The 18799-nt window shown below is 37.1% G+C and overlaps 2 protein-coding genes and 1 pseudogene across 3 annotated transcripts in view; 1 reads left to right on the top strand and 2 right to left on the bottom strand.

The window, feature by feature from the left end:
* The window catches only part of LOC309607885 (olfactory receptor 1M1-like), a 144340-nt pseudogene that overhangs the window by 120464 nt on the left and 5077 nt on the right, over window positions 1-18799 (bottom strand). The window lies entirely within an intron of this gene.
* Window positions 1-18799, bottom strand: part of OR14J1 (olfactory receptor family 14 subfamily J member 1) — a 104139-nt gene that overhangs the window by 80275 nt on the left and 5065 nt on the right.
* On the top strand, window positions 8206-13423 carry LOC309607879 (olfactory receptor 2G3-like). Its single transcript, XM_082347017.1, is given in 3 exon segments — window positions 8206-11468; window positions 11471-11557; window positions 11561-13423. Coding segments are annotated over 3 exon segments (972 nt in total). The 5' UTR covers window positions 8206-10856; the 3' UTR covers window positions 11834-13423.

Below are 18799 nucleotides of genomic sequence, written 5' to 3' on the forward strand. Positions count from 1 at the left end.
AGTTTTTGGTAATTTGTAACAGCAGCAATAGGAAACTAATATACCAACCACATTTTTTAAGAAATTGACCAGCTGATTGCAAAACTGACACGGAAATGCAAACACCTACAATATCCCCAAACCATCTTAAAAGAGAAGAACAAAGTTGAAGGAACTACATCACCTAATTCCTAGATTTACTATAAATCTACAGCAATCAGGACATTGCAGTATTGGCCTAAGCACAGACAAAGATGTCAATAGAGAGCCCAGAAATAGACGTATAAGGTCAACTGATTTTTGACAAAGGTGCCAAAACTTAATAAGGAAAAGATAAAACAAATGGTGCTGAAATTACTGGATATCCTATGGAAAATATTGAAGTTCAACTTCTACCTCACACCATACATAAAAATTAACTTGAAATGAATCACAGACCTAAACATAAAAGCTAAAATTATAAAGCTTCTAGAAAAAATATAGAACACTATCTTCATAACCTTAGAGTAGGTAAAGACTAATCATAAAACAGAAATTCATGTATTGAACTTTTTTAAATTAAAACTTTGTCTCTTCAAAAGATGCCACTAAGGAATTTAAAAGGCAGCCATAGTCTTAGGTTACTGCATGTTCAGGATGGTCTGTGTCTGAAATAGAAAAGTAGTTAAAATTCCCATAAATGAAGAAAAAATGACTGTCGGGACTTTTTGTCTACTCTTTTTGGGGAAAGAATGAAAACATTTTCAGTAGCCTGAAAAATAGCTATATCTTGTTAGGCAGAAGCATAAAGTTGTTACGCTAGCTCGTAAATCTTCATATACGTGTACAAGGGTATGTATGGATGCTAAGTAACTAAAGATGAGCTGGATATTAAACTCGATACACAGCTGGATTATGCTACATATTAAACTTTCTATTCTGAACCTACTTTTCTATATCTTGCTCTGCAGTTCTGGATTTGGTAATCTAAAACTACACTTCTTCATTGCAAGATGGCTTCTAGCTAGTTACATTCTATCAGAGAGCCATAAAAAGGTATTAAAAGGCAGGACACGGCAAGAAGGAACTTCCTCATTACTCTTTTGTTTTTGTTCCTATATTACCCCAGTAACAGAACTTAACCCAGAAGCAACAATTGGTTCCAGTTTCCAACTATTTTAGTGATTCTAAAGCCAGTGTCCTTGTACCTCTTCAGAGTTACCAGAAACAACAAGGCAGCACCAAATCCTCAGTGCTCCAGAGGCATCAGCCATAGCCAAGTGGAGACCTCCGTTTGGTAGTCTGAGTCTCAGCTCTGCAAGTCCCTCCGCAAGCATTTGGATTCTCTTCCCTTTGTATTCCTAGCCCTAGGGTGGAAGCTAGTTCCTGAAGTTACTATGTCAGCCACTTCAGTGTTTCTTTTCCTTTTTTTTTTAAAATAAATTTATTTATTTTTGGCTGCGTTGGGTCTTCGTTGCTGTGCGCAGGCTTTCTCTAGTTGCGGCGAGCAAGGGCTACTCTTCATTGCGGTGCGCAGGCTCCTCATCGCAGTGGCTTCTCTTGTTGCGGAGCAAGGGCTCTAGGCGCGCAGGCTTCAGTAGTTGTGGCACGTGGGCTTAGCTGCTCCGTGTCATGTGGGATATTAGCGGACCAGGGCTTGAACCCGCATCCCATGCATTGGCAGCCGGATTCTTAACCACTGTGCCACCAGGGAAGCTCCTCTTTTTCTTTTTAAGTCTTCCAAAATCTGTTTAACATATTTTTTTTAATTAAACTCTCTTCATTTAAATAATATATTTCTTACATGACTGGAATCAGACTGAAACTGTACTTTCAAGAAACCCTTTAAATATATTTTTTAAATTAATAGAATTATAAGGATCAATTGACAAATATACCATCATGGTATATAATTTCAATTCACTTCTCTTAGTTATTATAGATTAGACAAACCCGGTGAACAAAGATACAGAATATCAGAACAGCAATTAACAAGCTTGATATAAGGGTCATATATACATTCTTCTCAAGTACACGTAGTACATTGTAAATTTTTTATCATGTTCTACATGTTACAATGTATTTAAATAATTTTTTAAAACTGTATCCTCTGAGGAATTTTCCTGGAGTTCCAGTGGTTAGGACTTGGTGCTTTCACTGCTGTGGCCCTGGTTCAATCCCTGGTCAGGGAACTAAGATCTTGCAAGCCGTGCAGTGTGGCCAAAACAGAAAAGTGTCCTCTGACCAAATTAAGCTAATTTTTAAAGATAATAAAGATAAAGTTTCACATATTTTGGGATTAAAACTCATGGGTGAAACAATAAATTATAGTGGAAATTTTAAAAGCTTGGGACCATAAGAGTGACATCATTAAAATAGCAAAATACAATAGTCCACCCTTATCCATGAGGGTTACATTCCAAGACTCCCGGTGGATGCCTGAAACTGCAAATATTGTAGTACCAAATCCTGTATATATTATGTTTTTTCCTATACATACATACCTACAATAAAGCTTAATTTATAAATTAGGCATGATAAGAGATTGATAACAATCACTAATAATAATATAGAACAATTAAGTCAAGAACCTTCACCTTTTCACTTAAAGGAAGGACTTTACGGCTTCTTTTCTGGTATATTCTAATTGCCAGCATCACTACTCTTGTGCTTTGGAGCCGTTATTAACTAAAATAAGAACTACTTGAACACAAGCTCTGAGATACCACAACAGTTGATGTGATAACTGAGATGGCTACTAAGTGACTAACAGGTAGGTAGCATATACAGAGTGGATAAGCTGGACAAAGGGATAATTCATGTCCCAGGTGGGACAGAGCAGGACAGTGCAAGATTTCATCACACTACTCAGAATGGCACATAATTTTAAACTTATGAATTATTTCTGGAATTTTCCGTTTAATAGTTTTAGACCATTGTTGATTGCAGGTTACAGAAACCACAGAAAGCAAAACTGTGGGTAAGGGGAGACTACTGTAGGAGTTTTCTACCATCTTCCCCCCAAAGAACACTGACCTTGACAATCACCAACAGACAACAGTGCCTTTGTGAAACTCTGGGAGTCCATTGGAAAAGTACCAGCACATCGTTGGAGCAGAAACAAATCCAAGATTGGACACATTGGTGAGGGTAAGAAGAACAGTTTTACTTTACTACCTGCCACCTCTCCTCCAAGGTGTCACAGCTCAGTGCCAAGGGACACTTCCTTAGCCTGTGATTTCTCCTTCGTGAGAAAGTGAGAGCATCTGAGTGAGCACCCGGCTTCCCTAGCTGTGTAGGACACTGTCAAAGAAACCGACTTCTTTCTCACCCCATCCAGTATATGGAGGATGTGCTGCAAGACTCGGGCGGAATGGAGACCGTGGGGAAGGAAGGGCCTGAGAAAACAGCAGCCAGGGCTCTTGGAGGGCAACAAAAGGATGCGGTTCCTACTAAATGCTTTGCAGACTCCACCAGGAAAAAAAGAGAGAGGACAAAAATAAATAAAATTATAAATGAGGGCTTCCCTGGTGGCGCAGTGGTTGAGAGTCCGCCTGCCAATGCAGGGGACACGGGTTCGAGCCGTGGTCTGGTAGGATCCTACATGCCGCGGAGCAGCTGGGCCCGTGAGCCACAATTACTGAGCCTGCGCGTCTGGAGCCTGTGCTCCGCAACAAGAGAGGCCGCGATAGTGAGAGGCCCGCGCACCGCGATGAAGAGTGGCCCCCGCTTGCCACAACTAGAGAAAGCCCTTGCACAGAAACGAAGACCCAACACAGCCATAAAAAAAAAAAAAAATTATAAATAAAAAAGATATTACAACTGACACCACACAAAATACAAAAGATCATAAAAGACTATTATGAACAATTATACACCAATAAATTGGACAACTTAGAAGAAATGGTAAATTCCTAAAACCATACAACCTACCAAGATTGAATCATGAAGAAATAGAAAATCTAAACAGACCAATTACTAGTAAAGAGATTGAATCAGTAATCAAAACCTCCCAACAAAGAAAATTCTAGGACCAGATGGCCTCATTGGTGATTTCTCCCAACCATTTAAAGTAGAATTAATACCAGTTCTTCTCAAACTCTTCCAAAAAAACTGCAGAGGAAAAAAAACTCCCAACTCATTTGATGAGGACAGCATTACCCTGATACCAAAGCCAGATAAGGACACTACAAGAAAAGAAAACTACAGGCCAATATCCTTGATAAATATAGGTGAAAATTTCTCAAAAAAATACTATCAAACCAAATTCAGCAGGACATTAATAGGATCATACAACATGATCAAGTGGAATTTATCCCTAAGGTATAGGAATGGTTCAATATTCCTGAATGAATAAATGTGATATATCACATTAATAAAGTAAAAGAAAAAAGCATATGATCATCTCAATAGATGCAGAATAAACATTTGACAAGATTCAACATACATTCATGGTAAAAACTCTAAGCAAAAATTGGTACAGAAGGAACATACCGCAACATAAGAAAGGCCATATATGACAAGCCCACAGCAAATATCATACTCAACGGTAAAGGTTGAAAGCTTTTCCTCTAAGATCAGGAGCAAGACAAGGATGGCCACTCTTGTCACTTCTATTCAATATAGTAGTGGAAGTCCTAGCCAGAGTAATTAGGAAAGGAAAAGAAATGAAAGGCATCTAAATCAGAAAGGGAGAAGTAAAATTGTCTCTGCAGATGACATGATCTTCTATATAGAAAATCCTAAAGACCTAATCAAAAAACTGTTAGAATAGACAAATTCTGCAAAGTTGCACATAGAAAAAATACGTGCTATTTAGACATTCACATATGTATGTGAGTGTGTTAACGTATAAATTATATCCTAATGTAAGTATGTGATGAACACAAAATTCAATATCACGATTCCCCTGGGGGTCAGGCAGGAAGACGGGACAGTGTAAAGGCATACAGGTAGCTCTAAGCTATTAGTAAGTTTCCAGTTCTTGAACAGAGTGGCAGGCTGGAAGGTGTTCATGGTATTATTTTTAATTCATTGAAAATGGAACATGATGATATGGCTCATGAACCTAGAATGATAATTGTTCCATAATTTTTTTAATCAAATAGTTTCTTTCCTGAGGATACAACATCTAGAAATTGCCTGTATTTCTCCAACTTGATTAATATGTTACCTGTTGAATAAACCAAATTCCAATTAAACGTGTTGATTTTTATAGATATAGTTTACATTATATTTATAATATTTAATAGTAAATTTAATATATACATAAAAAATTAATATCTCTGAAATTAATTACCATGGAAGAAATCTAAATAGAAAATAGAACCTAATGTCTTAAGGGAACTTTTCATAAAGTTGTTGTTTGGATAAGCCTCTGACTGTAGTCAAAGATTTGTTAATCACCTCTGTGGGGCACCAGTCCCCAAGGTCTAAACCACATCAACATAGTAGCCTTTAAAGTTGTACATAAATACTTCCCTGTTACATCATTATGGTTCCTGTAGTACACACAGACCAACAGAGCACTCCGTTTAACTAGGCAGAAATCTATCTACAAATGTGTTTAACAAGAATATACACTAAAAGACTACAAATGTAAAGCAATTATATTCCAATAAAGATGTTAAAAAAATAAAAAAGACTACAAATATCTATCAAAAATATATTTAACAAAACCTAATTTTCAACTCTTCCACCAGTCCCACATCTAGTTTTTCTCCAACATCCACATTAGATAGAGACTTCTATTAAATCTCAGTTCAGCTGTTGCATTTAAATATGAATGTGATGGTGATGTTAGTATAAGAAACCGGTGGCTATTCCAATATTTCATACTCAGTAACTTGCCAAACAATTTTTCTGAATTATCAATGAAATGAAGGATCATCATAATGGGCACATGGGTACTTCTGGACTACATAAGAGCATGACAGCTATGAATTCTTCCCTCAGGAAAGCATAAATACGTTCTAATATTTTTGTCTTCTGGTAAGTATGCCCTGCTATCTCCAACAGAAGACATGGAGTAGAAAACAGATCCTAGATAGCTTAGATGTTAGACATCAGTCTAATATGAAAACAAAAATGTGAAAGGTATGTGAGATATAAATAAATACCAATATACTAATGCCCTCCCAGGAATGAAGACTATATTAAATTTCAACAAGAGCAGTTAGTGGATATTTTAAGTTACTAAATGCTCTCTATATGCCAAGCATCTTACTAAACATTTTATGTTTAATATATCATTTAATCCTCCTCACAAACCATTCTACAAGGCAGCTGCTACTAGAGTAACTATTTTATGGATGAGGAAACTCAGGCTTAAAGAAGGTAATTAGCTTGCTTCAGTTCACACAGTGAGAAAGTAGCTGAGGTCTGTTCTAATAATATCACTGATGGTCTGACTCTAGAGTCTGGGGTCTTAACTATTTTTATATTGTATTTTTCTGCTTTGGCTTTGTACAGCTACAGCAATATACTTCTCACTTCACAATTAATGAGATCCATTTAATATCTTTTCATTTTTTACAAAATTTTAGACAACTATGAAATGTTATGTTTCTGGTTTTCTCTCCATATCATTCTGTACACTAAAGTTATGGTTCATTTGTCTTTAACTTCACTGAAGAAAGTAAAATGTAAAATTATTCTAAATTATTAGAAACTGAAGTCCATACTATGAAAAATGAAAAAGTGAGTTTTAAGTAAAATATAACATGCCTCTTTTTTTTTTTTTAATGGCGCCAGCTTCAAATGGATTCTTTAATTAATTTATTTACTTTTGGCTGCGCTGCGCGCGGGCTTTCTCTAGTTACCGCGAGCGGGGGCTACTCATTGGGGTGGCTTCTCTTGCTGTGGAGCACAGGCTCTAGGCGCGCAGGCTTCAGTAGTTGTGGCAAACGGGCTCAGTAGTTGTGGCACACAGGCTCTAGATCGCAGGCTCAGTAGTTGTGGCGCACGGGCTTAGTTGCTCCGCGGCATGTGAGATCTCCCCGGACCAGGGATCAAACACGTGCCCCCTGCATTGGTAGGTGGATTCCTAACCACTGCGCCACCAAGGAGGTCCACATGCCTCTTTTTTTAACATCTATTTCTTCAGCTTATGTTCTAAGTCTCTTTTTTATATCATATTGACTTTTAAATTTAAAATAATATCTAAAATTTGAGACTTAAAGGCTTAAATTAACATGGAAAATGTTAAAAAGCATAAAATGAGAAGTCCTATATTTGGGTTCACTAGATTAAATTATGCATAAAGTATAATTCCTGGCTTGACAGCACTTCTAACAAGGGGCCTTAAATAATCCAAAGCTTAAACTGAGCCAGTAATATTTTTCACCTGCTAAATCTAGCTAACACATATTTTGGGAAATGTATGTAGATCATAGATGTTCGCCGTTCTCTTCAACAGTGTAGCACATCTGGAGTACTGTGTTCACTTCTAAACTCCCTAATCTGAGGCATTTGATAAACCACGGTGCATCCAATGGATAGCAACCAGAAAAGCATAGTAATTAAAGACCATACAGTGATCTATGCAATTAGCCTGGGAAAATAAATCTAAATGTATATTTAACAATAGATTATAATATTAAAAGAGGCTTAAAAGACATAAAAATTTTTAATGAGTCAAATTAATATTGTCTAGAGATGAATATTTGAGTAATTAAACTATTAAAATACAAGGAGGTGATTACTATAAACATCAGGACAGTGGATACTTTGGAGGACAGAGAAGGGTTATGATTGGGATGAGGCACAAAGAGAAGTTCCTCGGGTGGCTGGCAGCATTCTACTTCTTGACCTGGGTGTCAGTTACAAGAATATTCACCTTAGCTCATCAAGCTTTTATTTTTCTTTCTGTATCCATGTTTTATTTTATAATAAAACTGTTTTTTATAAAGCCATGTCAAATTGACTTATTCTGTATTTATTTCCAGGACAAAGAAAAACAGTCAGGGCTGCCCTCGTGGCGCAGTGGTTAAGAATCTGCCTGCCAATGCAAGGGACACGGGTTCGAGCCCTGGCCCGGTAAGATCCCACATGCCGCGGAGCAACTAAGCCTGTGCGCCACAACTACTGAGCCTGTGCTCTAGAGCCCGCGAGCCACAACTACTGAGCCCATTTGTCACAACTACTGAAGCCTGCACGCCTAGAGCCCAGGCTCTACAACAAAAGAAGCCACCGCAATGAGAAGCCTGCACACCGCAGGGAAGAGTAGCCCCCCAATCGCCTGCAACTAGAGAAAGCCCACGCACAGCAATGAAGACCCAACGCAGCCAAAAATAAAATAAATGAAATAAATTAATTTTTTAAAAAAAGAGCCAATGCCTGGATGTTACAAAGAGGCATGTTTGAGCTCAACATAAGAAGTAAGTAAGAGACATTGATTAAAGGAAAGAGGCTGCTTCATGTGCAACTGACTTTCCTGTTACTGAATTTATGAAAATAGGAGTTGTGTAAATATTCTGTGGAAAGATTTCCTGTGCAGGGCAGAAGGCTGGATTCATGGCTTCCAAGGTTCATATCAACTCTAAAATTCTATGGCCTTTTGATTCCCAACACTATCCCAACCTGAAGAGGTCAAAAAAAGCCAAGTGCATTTTGTAATCAAGGCATTTTGGAAGCTCAAATCCTCTCCTCCTCTGAGGCTTATCGGTTCAATCTGTACGTTGAGTTTGAAAGTAATTTTGTGTATATAAGTATGCTTGTGCACTTAAAAAATCATGCCAAAAAAATGTTTAAGCATTCCAGTTTACCTCTAGACCATCACAGTGAATCACCAGTGAGAAAAATGAAGGGAATAAGGGATAGATAGAGTAATAATGATTTGTGGATAGGTGAATATAGTTTTTCATTTTTAGAATTAAATATAAACCAAGCACAGTTCCAAGTGTTTTCACAAATATTAACCCTCACAACCTCCCTTCACTGAATACATAGAGAACCTAGTATACAGAGAGGTTAAATAAACTGCACAGGGACACATTGCTTCCAAGTGGTGAAGCTGGGATTTGATCCCAAGCACTCTGAGTCAGGAACCTGTGCTCTTAAGCACTATGCTTAACTTAGCTGACATCTACTCCATAAAAACTAGACACTCATTAATTAAATTAAATTTCCATTTTGTATTGAGAAAAACTACATCCTTATCTCATACTGCTTGGATACTACTTGGTAATAACAGTTCTTTCTTCATGATTATAACAGTATAATGTTCTAACTAAAATGCTTATTACAATGATATACTGTAGGTAATTTATCTTTACCTTATTTTACTACAACTGCAACAAATAGGTTATTATTCCTTGGCCCCAAAGACACTATAAATGTAAAGTACCCTAGGTCTGAAGTTCACAGTCAGAGATTATATGCATTACAAAATTCATAAACTAACTCAGTAAACATTCCATCTGTTTAATATGATACAGTATTCAGAAATAGTAAGACTGATGTAATTTTATCCCTTATCTGTATTCTTTTAGAGTTGAAATTAGGTGATAGTTTTACCTATAGGGTTCCAAAGCAACCAGAGGATAAACTCATGTAATTAGTAAACTCCATGGGGAAAAACAATTCATTGATTGTTTAATAAACTGCTTTTTTATTTGAATTAACTGCCTTGTTAATTTTGCTGAATGGCCAAGTGAATAGGAGCTAAAACAGATTGTTGCTATGTATATGTGGTGACCAAAAGTTTCTGGAATTAGTTCAATTTTTAACTCTGCATCAAATCAATAAGGCTACTTAGATGGTGTAATAGGATTCATAAAAGGTATTCAAAGAAATATACAGCCTCTGTACATGTAAATAAAGGTTGATAATAAGGAGGATTTTTTTCCTGGCATCAAAAACACATGCACAAAAAAAGGGCAGTATAGGAGAGAACATCAAAACTGATACAAGAAGGGGGGGGTGAGGGTGGGGTGGGATGAACTGGGAGATTGGGATTGACATGTATACACTAATATGTATAAAATAGATAACTAATAAGAACCTGCGGTATAAAAATAAAAAAATAAAATTCAAAAAAATAAAAAATAAAAATGATACAGGAACAACAGTGTCTGTAATATTGAAGAGGAGGAAAAAGAGGAGGAGCCTGGTTGTGATGATGATTATGATTACAAAGGTTGAGATGTAGACATTTGGAAGTGAATATGGAAAGTGGCTGTTAGCAAATGGTGGAGCTTACCCCAGGAAAGTGTCATTTAACTTTTACCTCAAGCTCAACAGTTTTGTAAGAAAAATATTTGTGTGAGCAAGTGATGCTTATGTCATAGTTTCAAGGAGGAACAACTCCTCAAAATATAACCCACTCTTAAAGTTATATAATTAACTTTATGGATTTATTACTTAATCAAAATACATAAAACCATGAGTGACACAGAATATTAAGCCCTTTCAATGATTTACAATTCAGTGTGATTGGGTCTGACGTATTAACTTTTTTTTTTTTTTTTTAGATCTTTATTGGAGTATAATTGCTTTACAATGTTGTGTTACTTTCTGCTATACAACAAAGCGAATCAAATATATGTATATTATCTTTAGAACCATTCTGGGGAATTCTTTGGCGGTCCAGTGGTGAGGATTCCCGGCTTTCACTGCTGGGGGCCCAGGCTCGATCCCTGGTTGGGGAACTAAGATTCTGCAAGCCTCATGGCGTGGCCAAAAAAAAAAAAAAAACCACTCTGGATATGATTAAATATGTAGAGATTTTGGGAAATGAACACAAGAGATATGTTAAGAGGTGTTCCAAAATGGGAGAAAGCATGCAAATAAGTGAGCTTTGGATATTCATGACAAACTTTGCAGATTTTTAGTTCTACCTAAGGCTGACACTATTTTTTGTTTTTATGGTATTGCCTCCTAGCCTTTCATAAGGAACAATGGAAACCAGCAATGGAAGTTCCAGAACAGACTTCATCCTTCTGGGCTTTTCTGATCAGCCCCAATTAGAACACATCATCTCTGTGGTTGTCTTCATCTTCTATATTGTAACTCTGGTAGGAAACACAACTATCATTCTTGTATCTTACCTAGACATCCAGCTCCATACTCCCATGTATTTCTTCTTATCCAATTTGTCTTTTTTGGACCTCTGTTATACAACTAGCATTATCCCCCAGATGCTGGTAAATCTATGGGGTCCAAAAATGTCCATTACACATGGAGGGTGTGTGCTCCAATTCTTTGCCCTTGACTTGGGAGACACGGAATGTCTTCTCTTGGCTGTGATGGCTTGTGACCGCTATGCTGCTGTCTGTCAACCTCTTCACTACACAGTAATAATGCACCCTCAGCTTTGCCAGAAGATGGTGTTGACTGCCTGGTTAGGTGGTCTTGGCAGTGCCTTAATTGTTTGCTCTTTGACTTTGAAGTTGCCAAGATGTGGGCACAGGGAGGTGGATAATTTTTTCTGTGAGATGCCAGAGTTGATCGAGATGGCTTGTGTCTATTCAAAAGTAATTGAGATTGTTATCTTTGCTCTTGGAGTGGTATATTTCTTCTAGTACCTCTATCACTAATTCTGATCTCATATGGAGTTATCACTCAAGCTGTCACGAGGATCAAGTCAGCAGCAAGGTGGTGAAAGATCCTTAATACATGTGGTTCCTGTCTCACAGTAGTAACTCTGTTTTATGGAACAATCATTTATACGTACATGAAGCCGCAGACTAGCTCCCCGCAAGATGAGGGGAAGTTCCTTACTCTCTTTTACACAATTGTCACACCCAGCCTTAACCCTCTGATCTACACTTTAAGAAAGAAAGATGTGAAGAGTGCAATAAAGAGAATACTGTGGATAGAAAAAGGGCCAGCAAAGTCACGAATTAGATGGAAAAATCAGAATGTAGAGAGCTAAAGAAATAATATTGACCTTTTCCAACAGAAGATGAATCAATTCATTTATTAGAAGAGCATTTCTTGGGTGTTTACCATGTACCAAGAATTGTACTAGGTACTGACCTTGTAAATAAATAGGAAGAAGAGAGAAATGATAAGGAGACAGAGATACAAATATATAATAAAATGTAATTCATGCATTTAAAAAGCTTCAAGACTAATCAGGGACTATAGATAAATAAACATATAATTATGAAATGTTGTAAGTACAGTAATGTACAAAGAACTGAGGAAAGATTTCTCATAAGCATCTATTCTAATGTAAGATTGTACTGAACTTCTTTTCTCCCCCGACGTACCACTTTTATTAGAAATAACACTCTCTTTCATTCACCTGTTACTGCCAGAGGAGCCTCTGGTGGAGACTAACAGCCCACCAATACCCATTCCACCTTCTGCCTCAAGTTTTAACTGAGCGTAGGGCTACCATGCTACAAATTACATTTCCTAGCCTGGCCTCCATCAACACAATTCCAGGGAAGTGATGTGTGCAACTTCTGGGTCATCTCAAATATGAAGCCACTTGCTCTCACCTTCCACCCTCTCCTTCCTCTTGGCTGGAATGTGAACGTGAAGGGTACCTACTCTGACAAAAACCCTAAGAGGGAATGGAACAGTAAGATGGGAACAGAACAACTCCATCAGCAGAGCAAAGCCTCTAGATTATTATGGGAGAAAAATGTTTCATATATTATTTAATATTAATTAAGCCACTGTATTTTGGGATCTGTTATAAGAGCTTAGCTTTTACCCTGATATGGCCTATTAAGGAGTTTAGGCTTTTCCCTGTAGGGCAGTGTGGTCCCTGGACCAGCAGCATCAGCATCACCTGGCCATTTACTACAAAAGCAAATTCTTGGGCCCCACCTCAGACCTACTGAATCAACAATGAGTTTGGACCGAGCGAACCATGTTTTTCAATAAGGCTAAAGTTTGAGAATCACTGTTGTAGAGAATAGGGAGACACTGAATGTCTCTAAACAGAAAATTAATGTGGTTTTATAGATTTTAATTTCCTTCCTGATAGATATGTGAAAGAAGGTGGATAAGGATTTCTCAAAGCTTTTAGAGAAGTACTTTCCAAATGTCTTAAGTGTCAGACTCCAGGTCATGACCAGTCCAACTTTTTTTTTCCCGCCAATCTGGAGAAAGGAGAAAAATAAGAAGTTTCGACTAAGGTTAAATGAAGTCAATATAAAAGGTTATTCCTTATTTAATACTATCTTCTTGCACTTTGGCTTTATAATGTTCTTTCTTTTGTTGAATTATGGTGGTAGTAGATGGTGATTTATTGGAAAGGGGCTTGATGCTCTTACTTGACAAAATAAAAATTTAGTAATCTCATGTTTGCTCCCTTTTTTTCACTTTATTTTACTGGTAAATACACTCAAAATCTGGGGATCTCTATGCTGGAGAATAAAATAAACTTCTCTACAAGTTGGTCATTTCAGAGATTGAAAATCTTCTCTGCAAGTGAAAGATTCCTCACATCTACAGTGCCATTGCTATGTCATTTCAAAGGCAAAGGAAGCCACTATCTGCCTGAAGAGCTAAACTGATGTTAGGCTATTTCTCATCTGTTCTTTCAGTTCTATTAAACAAAGGCAGACCTTTGTTAACAGAAAAAAAATTCCTTTGTGAGAGAGAATAATCTTAGCTATTTGACATTTGTCAGAAAAAGCAGATACTTCTTAAAGAGGACACTAATTATTATCACTAGTCTATAAAAATATAGATTTTCTTTGGAGTTGAGGATTCAAGAGATTTTATAATTTTTTTTAAGATACAGTAGTATAAACAAAGGAAATACTGTCAAAGAATAATATAACTTTAATCTATTTTTATCTAAGATTTTAGGTGCCCATTTACAGTATCCACATGAAAATGATGGGTTTTAAGTTCTTGTGCGCCAACTGATATATCAAAAGAAAAGTTTCCATCCTTGCTATCATTGTATCCTGCTGGTAAGAAATGTTTCATGAACTCTGAGTACAAATATGGCCCATTGCTTTTCTTTATTGTCATTATTTTCCAATTTATTCATTAGCCCTCAACTGCAATATTAACAGAACGTCTCTCCATTTTGAGCTCCCTTTCCCCCAGAATGATCTCCAAATTTGAACAAAAATGAGTTTATATCAGTTCGCACACCCAACCAGGAAAGGACCCCTAAGTCCACTACTGCCATTTCGGCTTAGTGCCACAAGGTGGTGCTATTGAAAAAAATGGTCCTTCAAGGCATAAGCACTGACATGGTAACGAGAACTAAATACTTCAGATCTCCGCAGAGGTCACAATGGTCCTCACAGGGAAGTAGATTCCCTTCCCCGCTTTTTCATAACAATTGTGTCCCAATGAGCCCTGCCTTCCATCTCCCTGAGTGGTAGATCTTCATTTTCAGGTCTTCCAGTTTGAAATTCATCCATCTTCATCACAGAGCTTGCAGCCCAATAACTGGCCAAATTTGTTTGGGTGTGAGGTCCTTGAGACCCTGATCACTGTGCCCTCTTCTTCCTTGGGGATCCCCATCTCCGTAGTGTCAGACAATTTTTCCTTCATCAATCAATCCTCCAACCCACACCCCTCTCCCCAGACCCCAGACACACACACACACATTTTATAATTCATTACACTCTTTCCCAGAAGATGGCGCTCTCCATCCACACCCTCTCCATACCCCCAGCATCTCTAACTCAAATTTGCTGCAAGAATGTGGTACAACAGGCCTTAGGATAAATTCTGCAACATCACACAGTGAGAACCAAAGAACAAGATTTATTGGGGAAACACAGAAACCAAGAGTCAGGCACGAGAGGCAAGGGGCCTCCGTCCTCTCATAATCCCATGGAGAGGTGAACTAGGGCCAAGGCCAAGCTGTTTGACATGCAGTGGGTCAGTGCTCTAGTCCTGACCCAACTGCCATACCTTCTCAAAAAGTAAACTTGAATGCTACTTCTTAGTGAGACATCAAGACTACTTGGTTGCCAATCTGGGTTTAGATGCCAGCTGTTTGAAGAGAGCCAGCTACCTGGCACCTGGAGACCATGGATACTGTGGAAAGTTGTAGCGCCTCCTGTTAGGGAGTGTAAGGCACTGGTCCTACGGTAAACTGAGTTTAGGTGCAGCCCCTCCTTCCAGGAGGAGGAGGAAACCCCAGTTCCAGCTAGCTCCTTTCCTAGGCAACCTAGAGTGAGATCCCAGGATCACTTTTGAATAATTCTGCTCATTGCCACACAGAAGATTAAGAAAAATACTGCACATAGTGTTCAGTATGCTCTGTAATTAAAGTGCTCAGTAAATATTAACTATTGTAATTAGTCCTATTTGACTATTGTTCCTTTTATATAACTCCCTTAGGAACCTCATATGGGAAGAGTATCAGAAGTAAATGACAAGGATGGACTTAGCCTTTTCTGAATCTGTTAGCAAAAAGGAAAAAAATCTAAAAGTAGCTCAACCCTCACACTCAACTCTCTATGTGTAAGTTGGACTTAAACTACACATTAAACCAGATGGACTTAACATTTACAGAACCTTTCATCCGAGAGCAGCAGAACACACATTCTTCTCAAACACACATGAATATTCTCAAGGATAGATCATAAGAATTAATATTGTTAAAATATCTATACTACCCAAGGTAATCTGCAGATTCAATGCAATCCCTATCAAAATTCTAATGGTATTTTTCACAGAAATAGAACAAACAATCCTAACACTTGTGTGGAACCACAAAAGAACCTAAATATCCAAAGCAATCTTGGAAGAAGAAACTTCCAAGAAGCAGCACACTTCCTCATTTCAAACTATATTACAAAGCCATAATAATCAAAACTGTATGGTACTGGAATAAAAACAGACACATAGATCAATGGAACAAAACAGAGAGCGTAGACATAAACTCATACATATACGGGTAATTAATTTACAATAAAGGAGCCAAAAACATACAATGGCGAAAGGACAGTCTCTTCAATAAATGGTGCTGGGAAAACTGGGTAGCCACCTGCAAAAGAATGAAACTAGACCTCTATCTTACACCTCTCACAATAATTAACTGAAAAAGGATTAAAGACTCAAATGTTATGACCTGACCATAAAACTCTTAGAAGAAAACAAAGGGGGAAATAAATGATTTTTTGGGTATGACCCCAAACGCACAGTAAAAAAAAAAAAATCAACAAAATGAAAAGACAACCTATGAAATATGAGAAAATACTTGCAAAACACATATCTGCTAAGAGGTTAACATCTGAAGTATATAAGGAACTCATACACTCAACAGCAAAAAAAAAAAATCCAATTTAAAAATGGGCTGAGGACCTGAATAGACATTTTTCCAAAGAATATATACAAATGGCCAACATGTACATGAAAAGATGCTCAACATCACTAGTCATCAGGGAAATGCAAATTAAAACCACAATGAAATATCACCTCATACCTGTTAGAATGGCTATTATCAAAAATACAACAAATAACAAGTGTTAGTGACAATATATAGAAAAGGAAACCCTGTGCATTGCTAGTAGGAATGTAAACTGGTATAAACCATTATGAAAAAAAGTATGGACATTCCTCAAAAAATTAAAAATAGAAGTACCATATGATCCAGCAATCCCACTTCTGGGTATATATCCAAAGGAATGAAAACAGAATCTCAAAGAAATATCTGCACCCCCATTTTCATTGCAGTATTATTCATAATAGCCATAATATGGAAACAACCTAAGTGCCAATCAGCAGATGAGTAGATAAAGAAGATGTGGTATATATGATGTGATATATATATATATATATATATATATATATATATATATGGTATATATGATGTTTTATATATATATATATATATATATATATATATATATATATACATATAAAATGGAATATTACTCAGCCATGAGAAAGAAGGGCATCCTGCCATTTGTGACAACATGGATGGACCTTGAGTGAAATATGCCAGAGAAAAACAAGTACTGTATGATATCACTTATATGTGGAATTAAAAAGAAAAAAACAAGGTAGAAAAATGGTTGACAGGGGCTGGGATTGGAGAAATAGGGAGAGGTTTATAAAAGGTTACAAGGGGAATTCCCTGGCAGTCCACTGGTTATGACTCTGCACTCTCACTGCCATGGACCCGGGTTCCATCCCTGGTTGGGGAACTAAGATCCCACAAGCCATAAGGTCTGAGGATCTAATGTAAAACATGGTGACTGTAGTTGATAACACTGTATTTTATAACTGAAACTTGTTAAGAGAGTGAAACTTAAATGTTCTCACCTCTCCCCCAAAAAAAGAATAAATATGTGAGGTGATGGTATATTAGTTAACTAGATGGGCAGGGGAGAGGGTGATATCCTTTCACAATGCATACACATATCAAATCACCACAGTGTACACTTTAAATATCCTACAATTTTATATCTCAATAAAAACTGAAATTTACAAAAGAAAGGCAAAACAGGGTAAGGGGAAACAATGATGGAAAGTGCTATTTAGAAAGGATGGTCAGGAAGGTCTCTCTGAGTAGGTGATATGTGAGCAGAGACCTGAATGAAGTAAGGGAGTCAGTCTTGTGAAAATTATGGGGAAGAGAATTCCCAGGAAATCGCAAAGGATATGTTTGACGTGTTTGCCTAACAGCAAGAAAGTCAGTGTGGAGCAAGTGGCAGAATTGTAGGAGATTCTTTCTATGGGAACAGCAGGGGAAAAAGCTAACCATGAGAGGCATTATATTTCACATACTATAATTCTTATTCTGAAAGTGATCATTCAGAATGTAGGATGTTCTATAAAACAAATTGCCTGGACTCTTTAAACAATCAATGCCATGAAAGAAAAAGGTGAGTGATTTGTTCTGGTTCCACAATATACAACAGAAATATCATGTAAGCAACAAATTCAAGTCACATATGTATTTTAAGTTTTCCTGTAGTCACATTTTTAAAACTTAAAATGAACAGCTGAAATTAATTTTAATCATTTGTATTTAATTCATATATCTAAAATATTGTCATTTCAACATGTGATCAATATAAAAACTGAGGTATCTTACATTTTTTCTGTACTAAATCAAAACTGGTGTGCATTTTAACTGAAAGCACATCTCAATCACCCTAACCACATTCAGCTCAGTAGCTACATGTGACTAGAGGCTACCGTATTAGAAAGCATAGTTCTAAATTAAAGTAAACTAAAGAAACATAACTATTACAATGTGTGTACCTTAACTGGATTCTGACTGATGGGGGAAAAAAACAGCTATAAAAGACTTCCAAGGATAATGGGGAAATTTGAATGTGGGCTGGATGTTAGATGTATTATTGAATCAATAATTTTCTTGGGTATGAGAATGGTATTGTGACTGTGAAAAAGAATGCCATTATTCTCAGGAAAGCATGCTGAAGTATTTAGGGATAAGTATCATGATATCTTCAACGTATTTTCAAATGGTTCAGAGAGAGACGAAGTAAATATAGCAAAATGTTTTATAAAAGTGGGAAGTGAGTGATGGGAAGCCACTGGAGAATTTTAAGTGACATCACCTGATTTGCATTTTCAAATAATCTGGTTGGCTGCTCTGCAGAGTCCGTCTGGCGTCTATCCTGCAGGGAGACCAGTGGCATGACCTAAATGGAGATGGTGAGAAATGTATCCAGGATATATTTTAAATATAGCATTGACAGGACTTGCTGACGTTCTTGAGATTAAAAAAAGGAAGAAGACTTTCAGGCAAGAGAGTGGTATAAACACAGGTATTTATTTTTCCCATTCCATGATTTGCCTTGAAATGCCCCCAATGAATAGAGAAATAGCATGTGTGTGGTTTATGTACACATATTGTTGACATAGAGTTGATAGCAGAGCATCACTGAGTTTAACAGGATTGGAGTGAAGGTCAGGAGAAGATACTGGCAAT

The sequence above is a fragment of the Balaenoptera borealis genome (genome assembly GCF_965194805.1).
Source record: "Balaenoptera borealis genome assembly, chromosome: 12".
NCBI lineage: Eukaryota > Metazoa > Chordata > Mammalia > Artiodactyla > Balaenopteridae > Balaenoptera > Balaenoptera borealis.